This window comes from Carcharhinus amblyrhynchos, chromosome 5 (genome assembly GCF_965287045.1).
Source record: "Carcharhinus amblyrhynchos chromosome 5, sCarAmb.v2.hapA, whole genome shotgun sequence".
In the NCBI taxonomy this organism is placed as follows: Eukaryota; Metazoa; Chordata; class Chondrichthyes; order Carcharhiniformes; family Carcharhinidae; genus Carcharhinus; species Carcharhinus amblyrhynchos.
The window spans coordinates 62,711,126-62,728,833 of NC_137328.1; the positions used below are offsets into that span (position 1 = coordinate 62,711,126).

The 17,708-nt window shown below is 42.0% G+C and overlaps 1 protein-coding gene across 2 annotated transcripts in view; it reads left to right on the top strand.

Annotated features, from left to right (window-relative positions):
* Nucleotides 1-17,708, top strand: part of trpm6 (transient receptor potential cation channel, subfamily M, member 6) — a 154,283-nt gene that overhangs the window by 25,728 nt on the left and 110,847 nt on the right. For both annotated transcript variants that reach the window (XM_080188915.1, XM_080188917.1), the window contains exons 3-5: nt 4,983-5,021; nt 10,458-10,638; nt 16,451-16,664. In XM_080188915.1, coding sequence (XP_080045041.1) covers nt 4,983-5,021; nt 10,458-10,638; nt 16,451-16,664 — 434 coding nt within the window. The remainder of the gene's footprint in view (nt 1-4,982; nt 5,022-10,457; nt 10,639-16,450; nt 16,665-17,708) is intronic.

A 17,708-nucleotide genomic window follows, 5' to 3' on the forward strand; every position in this document is an offset into this window, starting at 1 on the left:
TAATCATACAACATCCAATTATTGCATTGATAAACAATGATAATTTACATTTTTAATTACTTTAGTAAGTAAATTTTTACAGTTGTCAGAGAGTATGTTTTTTGGAATCAGCTAAAACCTGGTGTTTGAATGTAGAAGAAAGCATAATTGTCCATCAATTTAGATAGGCTGGTTTAGTGGAATATCCTTTAATCATCCATAATTACACTTTAAAGCAAGTTACATATGTATATTGGGCCTGACATGGGTAGAGACTCAAAAGGAAGAGGATGGGAAAACTGTTGAGAATCAGGCTGCTTTAAATATTTAAGTAGCTGTAACTACAAGATAGGCAGTGGAAAACGCCTTCTCCTCAGCCCAGAGTCCATTTAATTCCCACTTCAGAAACTTGGGCACATAAGCCAAGGTGACGTTCCAGGGTGAACATACTACACTGTTGCAGAAGCTGTCTATTAATTGGGAATCTAAACTGAGACAAAGGAACAGATTTCTCTGTGCTGTTTAGTAGAAGAGCAGCAAAAGTTCCCTTCGTGTCCTGGACAATGTTTATCCCTCAACCAACATCACCAAAACAAATTATCTAGTCATGATTTCAGTCTAGATTGTGGGATCTTGCCAAGTGCAAATTGGTTGTTACATTTCTTAAAGTGAATACATTTCAAAATGTTATCAATTGGCTTCCTTAGAATCAGTGGCAGTTCCAGAGGACTGGAGAATTGCAAATGTTTACACCCTTGTTCAAAAAAGGGTGTAAAGATAAACTCAGTAACTGCAGACCAGTTAGTTTACCCTCGGTAGTGAGGAAGCTTTTAGAAATCATAATTCAGGATCAAATTAACAGTGACTGTCATTTACCATCTAACATATTTGATTTATCTCAGAGCGTAGCAGAGATGGGTTCAAATCTATTACAGATTTATTTAGAATACTTTAAAATATCTTAGAACTTACCCTGAGTGTGGAGACACTCAGTGGAAACACTAACCTGTTTGAGTTTTTTGATAATGTAACAGAGACTGCTGATGACGGTAATGTTGTTTATGTGGTGTGCATGAACTTCCAAAAGACAATTGATAAAATACCATCCAACAACTTGTGAGCAAAGTTAGTACTCACGAATAAAATGGACAGTAGCATCATTGATATGAAATTGGCTGAATGGCAGGAAATAAAGAATATGGTGAACAGTGTTGCTTTCAGGTTGGAGGAAGGTTTATCGTGGAGTTCCCCAGGGATCAATGTTATGACCTCTGCTATTCTGCATTTGAAGCCATTAGAGAGACTCATGAGAAGATTTACAAGCTTCATGTGAGTGGTTCCCTAGATAGATTGGAGAAGCTGGGATTGTTTTCTTTGAAGAGAGAGTTGAAAGGAGGTTTGGTAAAGGTATTTAAAACCATAGGAATTCTAGACAGAGTAGATAAGGAGAAATTGTGTCCAGAATTTTATGTATTATTTTTGGGTGCGAGGCTGACCCAGAAGGATGTGAAATTGTGTAAGATGGATGTGCACCATGATGTCATCATGCACTCGTGTTATATTTCGATCAGTAAGCGTACTGTCAACTCCTCCGCATGTCCACTGACAATTCATCAGCTAATTAAGGCAATCAACAGTGCAATTGACTAGAATCTGACATTGCCTGTGCGACTTATAGCTCGGCACAGGAAACATGGATAGACGATTTTTTACTTTCCTCATCCATGGGTGGGATTAAAGGGAGCTGGGGCATTGGTTGTGTGAGTTGATAAGTGTTCAGATGAGAATTTGCTGTTGCTTTAGTCTTGCGATTTCAGGTATTTTCATCTGTTTCCTTCTAAAATATTTGCCTTGTTCTGATGACTCTTCTGTTTTGTCAATTCTGCTGGAGCATTTCTGTCCATTGCAGCCTTCAGTGCACAGGGCAGTACTATCTCCATTCTAGCAGATGGGAATTGTGGACTTTTCTGGGTGCAGCTCTGCTGAGGAGGAAGAGAGGGGCTGAAGGAAGCGGAAGACAGATATCCACAGGAAGCATTGCATGGTGAAACCTCTGGGAAGAGATGAACAGGCACAGGGGTTTTACAGCCAGCAAGGAAAGCAAGATTGAAGGCAGCACTGAAGATGCCATTAGCCTGCTACCAGAGCAGCCATGCAATGATCCAGCTACCTTAGCATGCCTAAGGTCCAGTGCTATAGAAGGCTCTGTCTCTCTAGGGATATCATGACGATATTATGCCACATGATTGGTCTGGAGATTGCCTCCAATTGTGTGAGTGGGCACCTGATATCGTTTGCTCTGAAGGTCACAAGAGCCCCTCAATTCTTATGCATTCAGGTCTTTCCAGTGGTCTGTGGGGGATTAGTGTAGGCTGTCTCAATCAGCTGTCTGTAGCTATGTCAAGCTTATAGTTGATGCTTTGTTCAGCTAGGTCTGCACATTCATTCATCACCAAATGGACCAAGCTGGACAGGCTGACCAAGCCAAAGACTTTGCAGCTATTGTTGGGTTGCTCTGCATCCAGGTGCCATAGACTACACTCATGTGGCCATCAAGGTACCAGTGGGTCAGCCAGATACCTTTGTGAATCGGAAGATATGCAGGTGTGAAATGTGCAGTTTGTATGCGACCACAGAACCCACATTTTTCACATCTGTGCATGGAACCCAGGCAGCTCCCATGATGCTTATATTCTATGACATTTAAAGGCGCCAAGATTATTCTTGGCTCCAGCTCAGTTGGGTGGTTGGTTGCTGGGTGACAATCCCTTGAAAAGATAGCTCATGCCTCTACTCTGGCACCCTTGGACATGTGAAAAAGACATATAATCAATGTCATGCCTCCACAAGGGCAGTGGCTGGGAGGATAATAAGGCTACTGAAGATTAAATTGAACCACTCTGGGGCAGTACCCTCCAGAGTGTATGTTGCTCATCACTGTGGTCTCTTGTATTCTGCACAACCTGGCACTGACAAAAGAGTACCCGGGGACCCATTTGAAGATGGAGATGCTGAGGTAACTCCACATGGAGCACGGTGATACAATGGTCAGCATTGCTGCCTAACAGCGCCATGGACCCAAGTTCAATTAAGGCTTAGGGTCGTTTTCTGTGTGGCATTTGCATGTTCTCCCCATGTCTGCATGGGTTTCCTCTGGGAGCTCCAGTTTCCTCCCACATTCCAAAAATGTTAGGTTAGGATGACTGGCCATGCTAAATTGCTTCTTAGTGCCTGAGGGATGAGCAAGGTAAATACATGGGGTTACAGGAATAGGACCTGGGTAGGACAGTTGCTGGTACAGCTCAATGGGCTGAATGGCCTCCTTCTGCACTATAGGGACTCTATGATTCTATTCTATTCTATGATTCACATGCCTGAGAGGAAAACCCTATAAATGGATCTGACGAGGACCCCGGACAGCCACTGGATGTGAACAAGGAGGAAGATATGATGAACCTTTGAGAGGCAAGGACACCAGGAACACCTTGAGTTAACACGTCTTCAGTTAGGGTGCTGAGGTTTGGCTTTCACCTTAGTGTAACACATTTCTGAGAACACAATGTACTGACCCCAGTGTCGCCTCATAGAATCATAGAATCCCTACAGTGCAGAAGGAGGCCTTTCAGTCCATCAACCCTGCACCGACAACAATCCCACCCAGGCTCTATCCTCTGTAATAAAGTTTTCTGTCCCTGCCACCTATCATAGGCATTGAAGAGTCCTACACCTGTGGAGAACATGAAGGACACTCAGGGCATTGAAACAAAATCTTGTTTTATATTTTTACCAGAGCTGCAAGCAAGGATCAAAACATAAAACATTGTCACAGTTACACCAAAACAATACATTACATTGATGAAGTGAACAAATGTCACTCATAAAAACCTCATCTTATGTTCAAAGCGCCTTGAACTTATGCTTCCAAGTGCAATATCTTGGAGCTGTCCCTCGCTGGCAGCAGCATCGGAGGCAGATTTCTTTGTGTCAGCAATGATGACCTTGGCAGTTACTCAGTGTATAGCGGTGCCTGAGCAGAATCCGCCTGGGAGGCTGTGCCTGGCAACATGGCTGGTCACTCCTCAGTCGTGACTGCCTCAGACAGTGCCATGGTCACTGGTAGAGATGCTGCTGTCCTCATCCAGAGTGCTGTGAGAGGAGCATACAGAGACCACAGGCAGCTCATCCACCAATACAAGGTATGTTTGGACTTCACAGCTCACCATTGATGCTTGGGCACCTAGCAGAGAGAACATTGCCTCATCCATCTCTCAGACTGGAGCCTTAAAGATCACAGAAAATCATAATAGTCATCAATTAAATAAAACCATGGTTTTTTTTTCAGCAGACCACTTTAAAGTGTCTGCTGCAATATATTTCAGATACTAAAGTAATGCAGGTTTTGGCATATAAATCTGAACCAGCTTTCCCTAACCCCTAGCCTTCTGTGCCTGTTCTACACCTGTGTATTAGAAGCTGAAAATGTATCTGACTAATATCTTTAGCAGACAGTTCTTTCTCTTGTGGGCCCCAAGTCTGTATTCAGCCCCGCCTAGTAAGATAAGAGACTTTTCCTTCTGCTGATAACAACAGGTCATCCACAATCCAATTGTAGTTGATACTTGATCCACAGTACATAAGAATTTCCACTCTTGCAGTACATCAGTAATCAGAGAGGCTACAAGGGTGATTGCTAGTGAAAATTGAAACATAGTGGTGAGGGAATGATTGCTATTCTGAGGTTGGTGCCACAATACATCGCTAAGATATGGTAGAGGATGATGTACTTTCCAAAACAGTGTTCCGCCCAATATGACAATATTGAATGGTGGCATTGAGACCATTAGTGGAAGGCATTTTATTCTGGAACTTTGAATACAAATTCACTAAATGGAAGAAATAAAAAGCCAGTTTAAAACTGCCACTGATCTTTTACCAGTTTGTGACTAGATCGGGCATTGCACAAAAACATTATGTTAATTAAGTCAATTTTTCATTTCTGGCAGGTGTCTCCCAGGATGTCAGATTTGCCAGAACCTGGTTAGGTAAGGCAACCTTCTAATTTTATTAATTAGCACTATCTTTTATAAGCAATATATCGGAAGTTTGAATCACAGATGAAGAAGTGAAGAATTTTCAGATGTGTTGCTCTTCTGTAAGTTTAGCTGGGTGGAAAGGCTGTTCTGTTTTCGACTTTTGTTCCTTATTCTAATGGAGTATCCAAGATATCCAAGGTCAGGATGAGGTTACCTACACTAAATAATTTTCACTGGTCCCCTTCCCATTACGACCATACCTTGGGTGCCAGCTGAGGGAGTGGGACCAAAAGTTGTTGCTGGATGTGGGGGTGGGGGGATGTGGGGGGTGGAGAAGGGGGAGGGGGCGGAGGGGGTTGGGAGGGAGGGGGAGGGGGAGTGTGGTGGGGGAGTGAACACTCTGTAAGACAATTAAAATTTCCAGGAAGCTATCTTCTAAAGTTATTCCCCAGGTCTTTATTCCAGAAACCCTGATAAGAAACACCAATTCTTCTCCTACACTGACCTGCATTCTGGTTTCTTCCCACTTGATGGGTGGAAAGGAGCCTGGAACCATGGAAAGATGCAGGAATGCAGGAAGCCCTACCACTGGACTCAACTCCTTTCAATATCAGGAATCTTCAACAGGGCAGTGTTATGATCCCGTTAGGGACTGTTAACAATAAAAGAAGAAATCCAAATATCCAGCAATTAACTGACAGAGCTACATCACAGAGTTTTAATAAAAGCAAACATTATTGTATGTATACAAAGAAATTAAACAAAGCAAGCATCACTAACTGAAGGAAATAGCTTATAAAGACTAATGCTATAAACACCGTTCTACTTTTAACTCTCTCACTAGCAAGTGGGATTGGAGGGTAGCTAATGTAAGCCCGCCATTCAAAAAAGGACGTCGAGGGAAAACGGGGAACCATAGACCAGTGAGCCTAACATCGGTATGGGGGAAGATGCTAGAATCTGTTATCAAGTATTTCATAACTTGGCATTTGGAAGGCGGTGGTCAGACAAAGTCAACACAGATTTACAAAAGGGAAATCATGCTTGATGACTCTATTGGAATTCTTTGAGGATGTAAGGGGTAGAGTTGACTGAGGAGAACCAGTGGAAGTGGTTTAATTAGACTTTCAGAATGCTTTTGACAAGGTCTCACATAGCAGACTACTATGTAAAGCTAAAGCAAATAGAATTGCAGGCAATGTCTTACAATCCCTGCAGTGCAGAAGGAGGCCATTCAGCCCCTTGAGTCTGCACCAACCACAATCTCACACAGGCCTATCCTCATAACCCCATGCATTTATCCTAGCTGGTTCCCCTGACATTAAGGGAAATTTAGCATGGCCAATCCCCCTAACACGCGCATCTTTGGACTGTGGGAGGAAACTGAAGCACCCAGAAGAAACTATAGATACAGGGTGAATTGAGATGGAGAAAAAGCTGGTTAGCAGATAGAAAGCTGAAGGTATTATCTTCAGATTTGCAGATGATACAAAGTTGGGTTGGAGTGTGAGCTGTGAGGAGAATGCAGAGATGCTTCAGCGTGATTTGGACAGGCTGAGTATGTGGGCATGTGCATGGCAGATGTGCAGTGTAATGTGGATAAATGTGATGTTATCCACTTCGGTAGCAATAATAGGAAGACCAATTATTACTTAAATGGGTGTAAATTGAGAGAGGTGGATACTCAATAGACCTTGAGGTGCTTGTGCACCAGTTGCAGTAAGTAAGCATGCAGGTACAGCAGGCTGTAAAAAAGGTATGTTAGTCTTCATAGCGAGAGGATTTGAGTACGGGGATAGGAATGTTTTGCTGCAATTTTATAGGGCATTGGTGAGGCTGCACCTGGAATATTGTGTGCAGTTTTGGTGTCCTTATCTGAGGAAGGATGTCCTTGCTATAGAGGCAGTACAGCAAAGGTTTACCAGGCTGATTCCTGGGGTGGCAGGTCTGTCTATGAGGAGAGACTAAGTCAGTTAGGATTATATCCACTGGAGTTTAGAAGAGTGAGAGGAGATCTCATAGAAACTTCTAATTTTCTAACAGGGTTAGACAGAATAGATTCAGAAAGAATGTTCCCAATGGTGGGGGAGTCCAGAACTAGGGGTCATAGTTTGAGGATAAGGGGTAAACCTTATTTATAGTCTGTCCCAAATATATAAATGGCATTGCTGAGCATAATACATTTTAAACCAGACTAATTTATCACTTGATGATTTTATTCACCTATTGCTTAGTTAAAAAGGATGAAATACTTTCGGTAAATAGCTAAACGTACGTTGTTGTCATATAGGCATCTGGTACATAAAGACTGAGGTGAGGAAAAATTTCTTCATCCAGAGGGTGGTGAATGTGTGGAATTCACTACTACAGAATGTAGTTGAGATCAAAACGTTGTTTAATTTTAAGAAGAAATTAGATATTGCTGTTGGGGCTAAAGGGATCAAAGGATACAAAAGGGGCAGAGGGGATAAGGATATAGAATTCAATGATCATGCACGATCAAAATGAGCAGGCTCAAAGTGCTGAATGGCCTATTCCTACTTCTAGTTTCTATGTAAGTGGGGGGAAGGGAGGGATAAAACTGCAAGAAGTATAATAGTTAATGAGAAACAAAGCAGGTGAGCATTTTGGAGGGGTGGGTTCACCGGCATGGAAAATTACGAAGAAAGTTAAAACAAAGGAGAGCTCAGGAGAAGTTATTAAAGTTTCCAGAAGAAAGGTAGGACAGAATGTTTGGAAAGAGTTTTGAATCTAACTTCAGGCACAGGAGATATGGAGACGACAATGAGAAGAGGGTGGTTAATGCAGGACTGAGGATGTTGAATATTAATGTGCGCAGCATGCAAAATAAAGTAAATCAAGTTATAGCGCAGTTTGAAATTGGTGGGTACGATGTTGTGGGCATCTCAGAGACATGGCAGAAAAGGGATCAGGGCTGGAAGCTAAATATCCAAGGATACACATCCTATCAAAAGGTCAGAACCAGAAAGGTAAAAAGACCTTGATGGGAGTTGTGTGCAGGCCTCTGAGCAGTAGTCAGGATGTGAAGCACAGTATATACCAGGAGATGAAAAAGGCTTGTCAGAAGAGAAAGGTTACAATAATCATGGGGGACTTCAATATGTAGGTAGGTTGGGAAAGTCAGGTTGGTGGTGGATCCCAAGAAAAGGAATTTGCAGAATGTCTATGAGATGGCTTTTTGGAGCAGCTTGTGCTGGAATCCACAGCAGTTCTGGATTTTGTGATGTTTAATGAGCCAGACTTGATAAGGAATCCTAAGGTGAAGGAACCCTTAGGAGGAATGGACCAAAATATGATAGAATTTACCTTGCAGTTCAAGAGGGAGAAGCTGGAATCAAATGTAATGGTATTGCAGCTGAGTAAAGGAAACTACAAAGGCATGAGGGAGGAGATGGCCAGAGTTGATTAGGAGAAGAGCTTAGCAGGAAAAATGATGGAACAACAGTGGCAGGAGGGAATAATTCAGGAGACACAGCAAAATTTCATCCCATGGAAGAAGAAATATACAAGGAGGAGGACGAGGCAATCATGGCTGATGAGGTAAGTCAGGGATAGCATTAAAGCAAAAAAAAATGTATTATGTGGCAAAGATTAATGGGAAGCCAGGGGATTGGGAAGCCTTTAAAGACCAACAGAGGACAACTAAAAAAGAAATAAGGGGGGAGAAGATGAAATATGAATGTAAGCTAGCCAGTAAAATAAGAGAAGACTGCAAAAGTTTTTTTTCAGATATACAAAGGGTAAAAGAGAGAGGCAACAGTGGACATTGGACCACTGGAAAATGATGATGGCAAAGTCGTAATAGGGAACAAAGAAATGGTGGGGGAACTGAGTAAGCACTTAGCACCAATAATATAAGATGTAATGGTATTATGATATGGTATTATGTTATGATAATCAGCATGCACTCTACTCACAGAAAGTAATTTGATTAATTCGTTGTCAACAGAGTGATTGCAGTGTACATACATTGAACATAACTGAAGCAAAGTTTTATAATTGTTGAATAGTTATAGCAGTATAGTGGCACTCCACAAATAACATCATGCTGAGATGTGGATTCAGGCTCACATTTTTCACATAGGCCTGTGTTACTGATGTTAAATGTGTCCATGTGGGAGGTGGGGAGGGATGGGGCAGGGGATTAGAAGCAAAGACCAAAACCTTTCCAAAGAAATAGTGGGAAACATGTGAACAGTCCTTTGATTGATTAATGGCGGCTGTCTAAATTGCTGGATTAATACAGTGGGTGTATATGAAAGACACAGCTGAACTAGCATTTGGGTTTACTTGTCTTATACAAATGGGCTGTCTTTTCACTGCCCTTAAAGAACTAAGGCAAAGATCACTGCTAAAAGGCACTTTTGGGTACGGTCTTGGCATTGCCACTGTGATTACAGCTATGAAATTATAAGGCCTGAAATTTTTGATGGGTTGCCTTCAGTAGCTGTGGCTAGTCCCACATCTCTCCAGATAGGCTGGATGCTAAAGGAAAAAGTGAGCCTGTATTCTATTTTAGTTGCTTTGATGCAGAGGGAAAATGCAGGTGACCAGGAATGCACAAATACACTCACAAATGACACCTATTTGAAGAGAAGTATTGAACAAATGTATTCTTTCCAAAGTACTCCTTTATTTCCCCACTAAAACAAAATTCCATTTACTGGCTGATTTTTCTCTTAAGACTAATCAATAAAATTCAGATATCCAGATTTTACTGCATAATTTATAGTCTGTCCCAAATATATAACTGGCATTGCTGAGCATAATACATTTTAAACTGGACTAATGATGTTTTTGTTCATCTATTGCTTACTTAAAAAGGATGAAGTACTTTGGATAAATATTTAAATGTACATTGTTGTCATATAGGGGTCTGGTCACTGGATATGTGCACTTGTTTCTTGTAGTTAATAAATACATATATTTAACCTACTTAAAACTACACCAACATCATTAAAGCCTACTGGATGGCATCGAATACACTGCAACAACTGTAACCACTCAAGCCCAGAAAGCTAATATTCGGGAACACAAGCAGACATGGGAAGAATGTTCAAACTCTAAACAGACAGAAGGGAATCTTTTGAACAGACCCAAGCATAATTTTTACTATTATACTTTGAGAGCAGAAACATAGAAGATACCATATTTGAATAAGTAAAACGATTTATAATGTTTTATCACTGTTTCATATTTCAGGTGTTTTCTAGTTCACACATGTGGTCAGGCATTCTAATGTTATCCAGAACATTCCAAAATTCAGAAATGACTGGCCATTTTGGACTAACAGGTTACAGTGTATTTCATGAAATTGCTGCTCTAAGCAGACTTTGGAAACATCCGATGCCTCTGAAGTTACAACGTTTGAAATAAAGCTCTGCAGTTTTAATGTTGACTTTGATCCTTGTACTTTGAACACAGATGCTGCTGTGGTCGGCTGGTTGGTGATCACCCTGGCTTAGATAACAAGTTACCAGTCTATTTATCAGCCCGGGATGATGGGCAGGAGGAGTGGTGTGTTCACAAACACACCATAGCAAGTCCAACTGATGCCTTTGGTACCGTAGACTTCCAGGATGGTGCTTATTCCTATCGTGCTAAGGTTAGTTGCATTTCACAGTAGTATAGAACAATAGAATCCTTATAGTGTAGAAAGAAGCTATTTGGCCATCGTTTATGTTGACTGTCCAATTGAATATCATACCCAGGCCCACACTCCTACCCTATATTGTAACTCTGTGCATTTACCACGGCCAATCCATCTAATCACTAAAGGACAATTTAGCATGGCCGATTCACCTAACCTGCACTTCTTTGGCCTGTGGGAAGAAACTGGAGTACCCAGATGAAACCCACGCAGATGCGGGGAGAATGTTTAAACTTCAAGCAGACAGAAGGGACAGGGAATCAGCCAAGGTGCTACTGTCTCTCATTAGCATTTAATGCTCCCCAACAATTGTCTATAATTGTGGTAAAACACTGACTGGTCCTGATTTTAACTAACCCTGCTTGGTCCAGGTAGGGAGGCAGTTAGCCACTCCGACCCCGCAGTCTTACCGCCACATTCCCATTTGTTATTTTACGTAGGCAAGTGGGATGCTCAAAGGAAAGATGCAGAGTCATTCAATATCTATGCAAATCATGGGTCAGGTCCCAACTGTGATTCTTGTTGTAGGTCTAATTTGGCAAAAAGTGACAGCTTCCCCTTTAGGAGAGGCCAATGCAGATAAATCTTAAAATTTAATTTCATATTTTCTTGTGGGCCAGAAGGAGAAGGAGTGTTCCACCAGTCCTCATGAGAGAGATCTTTATAGTGCTGTGCTTTTAATATAGAATTTTTTTTCAATATGTCTAAGCTTTTTATTAGTGGCATGACATGTTTAATAATTTAGTTCTTCCAGTACAGATTTCTGTGTGATAGAAGCATAAAATGAGAATTCTGGTGCAGAGGGTAATAGATAAAGTTCAATTTCTGATCCCGGTGTAAAATCTAGCTAGATATGAATTTTTTTTCCGGAAGGGACAATTTTAGCTTACACAATATGTTAAGTTTTTACAAAAAGTCACAAAAGTAGTCTATTATTATTGCCTATTATTGTCTAATATTTTCTTTTAGATACTGAAAGACTTACAGTACTTTAGTGGAACAGACAAAAAAAGGACATTTGGAAAAGACAAAAGCAATTGAACTCTGGTTACCTGAAATGCTAAATCTGTTTCTCTCCACAGATGCTGCCTGACCTGCTGAGTATTTCTAGCATCTTTTGTTTTTATTACAGTTGAATAGCAATTTTGACAGAGGAGTTTAGGGAGCCAAAACATCCACAGGAACCTTAGCTCTTCCCAACTGGCAGGTCCTTGCTCCTCCCTTCTACCCCCATTTGTCCTTTTTTGCCTGCGCACTGTCACTCATTCAGATGCTACCTCCATAAGTTCATTCCCAGCATCATCTGCAAAGACTAACTGTGCTGGTGTTTGAACATGTCGAAGAATGATGCAGAGTGATGCCCTCATATTCCAGGCCAGATGTGGTTGGTTCACCCAAGCCTACAAGGACAGAAAAGAATCAATGACCAGAATTTTACTGGGTCAGAGATGGATTTAGTGTAAAATGGGAATGGATAGCATTTGGCTGGAAATCTGACATCTTTACATCATTTCTGGGTTTTACTAATGATATGAACAATAGAGATTAGCCTTTGCACGTTGATCTGACAGGACACCAATTAACAGAACTGAAAGGCCAATTAAATGCAATTTTACGGCACATTTAGTATTTTACTGATGCTGCATAGGGATTATGAGGCATCAGAGCCTCATCTGGTTAAACAAGGCAGCTGGCAAGCCACAGTATGTGCTGGCACTCTCAGGGAGCTATCAAGAGAGCCAGCTTGCAGTAGCTGAAAAGATAATCCATAGAACATACTGCCAGAGTGAGAGAGGCTGGCAGAAGTGGGGAGAAGATGCCAGTACTGAGGGAGGGTGCTACCTGAGTCACATGGGGCAATGTTACTTGCTCTAAAGAAATGACTCAGGGAAAGGCTTCTGGGAGGGTAGGGGTTAGGGAAACCTAGACAAAATGCCTCGAAATGATAGAAAAGCTAAAAGCTACCTGTCTTGGGCCTCATTTATCCAGAACTGAGAGCCTCTGTTCAGGAGGAGTGGCAGTTCAGAAGGAGGTGTGAGGGAAGTTGCATGTGGAACCTTAGGACCGGCAAGAGGACCAGCGTCATGATTGGTACCCTGCAGAAGGACATGCAAATAGTCATCTGCTTGCAGAAGAGCCAATCCCTGGGACAGAGTTTACTGCCTGAGACTGAACTCCCTCATGGTGTCCAAGTGTGAGGGTCAGCGAAGGCTGCAGTTCTCCAGGGAGGCTGTCACTTTTGCTGGAGGATGAACTGATTCCCATGGGAGCTGGTGGACACCCAGTGCCAGTGGTGCTGAATATCACTGTGGCTCTGAACTTCTATACCTCCAGTTCTTTCCAGGGACCCACTGGGAAATGTGTGGGAACTCTCATTCTGCTGCCTACTGGGGGACCATGGAGATGGCTACTGCCATGTTCAAGATGGCCGGTGACCATACTCTCACAGAACAGACTTTAATAGTTAACAGAGAGGCTCATTAAATTTGAAGTCATCGCTGGATTCCCCCAGGTGCGGGGTGTCAATGACTGTACACATGGACCATCCAGTCATCTTCACAAATAGGAATGACTTCCATTCCATCAATGTCCAGTTGGTATGCAACAACTGAAAAGGGATCCTTTGGGGATGTGTCCAGCTCCCAAGAAATACCCACAAGATCTACATACTTCAACAGGCCCAGGTGCTACAGTTTTCCAACTCTTCCCCCTCCTCCTGATGCTTGCAGGGATCGATAATCTAGACAACAACTATTCAGTAAAGACATAGTTCCTCAAGCCTGTGAGGAACTCACACAGGGGTGTCGAGGAAAGATACAATCCCTGCCATGAGTCAACCTGAGGAATCAACAAGTAGGCACCTGACCTTCTGACGCTATGTTCCAGGTTCCTAGATCAACCTGGTTGAGCCTTCAGTATGCCCTTGTATGGGTCTCTTCTTTTGTGGTGATCTCTTCTACACCACACACGCTGGCATTGCAGAGTGGGGACGTGTTGAATAATAAGAATCTTGATGCCTCCTCTGATGATGAGGCTGTGGAGGAGCCAGTTGACCAGACATTGAAAGATGACGGATCCTTTCGACTACAGGGTAAGGCACAATAAGGCAGGAGAGGCACGGTGGCACAAGCAAGGCATAGTGGCACAACGGCTAGCACTGCTGCCTCACAGCATCAGGGACCCAGGTTCAATTCCGGCCTTGGGTGACTGCCTGTGTGGAGTTTGCACACTGTCCCCATGTCTGCGTGGGTTTCCTCTGGGTGCTCCCATTTCCTCCAAATATGTGTGGATTAAGTGGATTGGCCATGATAAATTGGCCCTAATGTCAGGGGGATTAGTCAGATAAATGCGTAGAATTACAGAGATAGGGCCTAGGTGGGATTGTTGTTGGTGCAGGCTCGATGGACTGAATGGCCTCCATCTGTACTGTAACGATTCTACGAAGCAAGAAAGCATCAGAATGCTTTCCCTTTTATGAGCCCTGCTGTTGCCTCCTTCTCTTTGCACTCCATCACCTGGATTCCGGTTGTACAAAGCGTAATGCCAAGGCTGAGGAGCTGAATGGATTAGCCCATCATCTCAAATTCATTGAGGGAACAAGGTGTAGTTGATATGTCACACGGCAATGAGAAGCAATGTTAAAGATTTATTTAGCTTTGCAATTGAAATGAGACTTTACCTCTACATAATAAGTATACAGAAGTAATTGTGAACTGTGGTGTTCTGGCTGTCCTCCAACTTTGCTGCTCGTCTGGTTTGGGATGACCTTGGTGGACATCCTTAACTGCTTGAAGCCTGTAAGGCCCAGCAGGCTGAAGGTCTCCTGCACAACTCCAACCAATGGAGAGTTTTCCCCTGATTCCCTTTAATGTCAGTTTTTCTGGGTCTCCTTGATGCCATACTTGATCAAAGCCTTGCTATCAAGTTCACCTTATCTCACCTCCAACGTTCAGTTCTTTTGTTTATGTTTTGACCAAGGCTTAAATGATATCAGAGCTGAGCAGCCCTGGCATAATCTGAACTGAGCATCAGTGAACAGGTCACTGCTATTTAGGTACTGTTTGATGGCACTGTTTCCATCTTTCATTATTTTGCTGTTGAGTATCCCAATAGGATGGTAATTGGCTGGGTTGGATTTGTCCTGCTTTTTGTGGACAGGATGCCAGTGTTGGAGGTGCACTGGAACAGTTTGGCTGGGGGTGTAGCTAGTTCTGGAACACATGTCTTCAGGATTGCTGAAATATTGTCAGGGCACAAAATAGCAGTATCCAGCGACTTCAGCCATTTCTTGATATCATGTGGAGTGAATCGAATTTGTTAAAAACTGGCATCTGTGTGCTGGGGAACTCCAGAGACGGCAAGGTGGATCATCCACTGAAGATTGTTACAAATGCTCCAAATATATTCAAATCTTGAACCTTTTTTGAATTACCCTGGAGATTGGGGAGCTGAAGTTGCCTCTTTTGTTCTCCATAGCTACGCCTTGGCTAACCAGATTCAATTTTTTCAATCGACTCCTTTTCTCCTGTGGTATAATTTATTGCGAACATCCTTATGTAATAAAAAGCTTTGGAAACTTGTCTCACTTTTCAGCAATATTTAAGTTCTGGACAACCAAGGAACTAATCATCAAATGTTGTTAACTGAGAGATTGCCCAGATAGTGACAGATAGATGCGCATTCTCAGGCAGTCCTATACCAAGCTATACCTTTGTTTTGCCGTTCATGCATTCAGATCGCTTAATGGACACTTTCAACTCCTTTCAGCCTTCTGCATGCTCATTTAATTTCCCTTTGTCTAATTCCATCCCCCTCCCTACCCTCATAGTATAAATCTCTGCTGACTCTTTCCTCTCAGCTCTGACGAAGGGTCATTGAGACAGATGCTATCAGACCTGCTGAGATTTCCCAGCATTTGTGTGTTTTTGTTTCAGATTCCAGCATCCACAGTACTTTGCTTTTATACATATATCAGCCATTTAGGGTGTAGTAAATGACCATACATCATGCAGCTAGATCGTATTATAGTGATTTGATGGGTGAAGTTCCTGAAAGATATCGGTATGCCAAGGTTTTCAGATGTAAATTGCGTTGTACAATTGTAAGTGAGAACGACTGCTGTGAATGTATGCTTATTTATAAGATGCCATGGAAAGAGCTGTGAAGTTATGTGGGAGAACAACATGTAAGACCAAGAAAATCTACAATGGATTGATGGACAATGCTTCGTGACCTAAATATTTGTGCCATTTATTTGCTACACGCTACTTTGTCTACTTTTGCATTTATTTCTGAATGTTGAGGCTGGCTATTGATTTCTGTCAGGGCTGAGGCATTACTGTCTTTGGAGAGAATCCCCTGAACTAACATACAGAGGAAATCTTTCTTATATCCAACTCTTGCAGCAGCAGTTACAACCTGTCAGTCAGCAAGCACAAATTGGGTACTCCAATACTCCTACTTACTGCTGTTTCTATTTCTGTTCAATTTTGCTATTTCCTTCCCTTATACAATCTTTAGAGAAGCTGTAAGCAATCGAAAACTCTTTAGAAATATAAAATAATTTTGTCCCCATATGTGCAACCTTTAAGCAGAACCTTTAAGTGGGGGACTTGTTGTTAAATTTTCCAAGTAGGTTATTTCAAAAATGCAACAGGATATTATAATCAGCTCCAAAAATGGGATAATGTTAAGTAATAATTGGGGAGATTTTCCAAAAAACAAATGCATGATACTTTATTTTATGTTCACTGTGAATTCTCATTAGTATATTAGAGTCTCGTATGACACTGAGCTGCACCAGTTGCTCCATTTGATGTTGAAAGAATGGCTGATGGAACTCCCAAAGCTGCTAATATCTGTCCATGGAGGTAGCCAGAACTTTGAACTTCCTCCAAAAGTGAAACAAATCTTTGGGAAAGGACTTATTAAAGCAGCTGAAACGACTGGGGCCTGGATAGTGACTGAGGGCATCAACACAGGTAGGCTGAATTCTATGTGTCAAATTTGGGGTTCAGATTTTGGAAAGCCAGAATTTAATTACCTCTGTTTTTTAGATGTGAACCAGTGTTCAAAATCATTAGGTCAGTTTGAGTAGTAACTTTGTGAATTGTCAGCACTGGTTTGTTTAAGTTCATAATTTATCCATGTTACCTCTAAATTTTGTGAGATAATTATTTTGACTCATTTACACCGTCATATTGACAGAGGAAGCCATGGCCAATTGCTTTCCACATTATAAGCAGATTGTGTAGGGTTAAGCAGACATGGAAAATGAGAAATCATTGAACATGCATGAGAAGAAGATTAATGATGAGGCAGAACTTCTATAAAAATGGTCCTACGTGGACTTAAACAACAGGGTGAGCTGAATGGCCAGATAGAACTTTTCTCCTTTCTGTAATCTTAGGGTCTTATAATGGGTGTCCTCAAACCCTCCAGTTTGACTCTCTCACATGGACTTGAACCCTTTTTCATCCCTTGTTTTGGGACAGAATGTTAGACATCATTTAGGAGGAACTTTCTTATTCATGGGATGTGGGTATCACTGACAAAGCTGGCACTTACTGCCCATCACAAATTACCTTTGAGAAGGTGGTTGGGAGCTGCCAATGACATCATCAAGCAGGCTAAGCAGCCAATGAGATTAAGGAATTCTGTCAGACATCAAATTGGATGGAAAAAGAACTAATCATCAATTATTTTCTCATTACTTTATAGATAAATAAAAATTGGGACATTCAAATGGGATTAAAATATCAAATGAAAATTTTTTTTAATGTTTTAATTATCTATGGAACTCCTATCATGGAATGGAGGGAATTGCCCTTCAGACTTCTGCCCGATAAAGGCTGCAGTAAGTTGGAAGCCCCATCCCTGAGATCTGCTGGCCAATCGGAGAAGACAAGGGGAATTCAGTGGTTTTCGGCAGCCCTTCCCTTTTCCCTATGCTGGGTCTCTCGATTGGACACAGAGGGCAGGGTGTTCTGGACATGCTCGCCCCAAAACTGAAAAATCCCACTTGA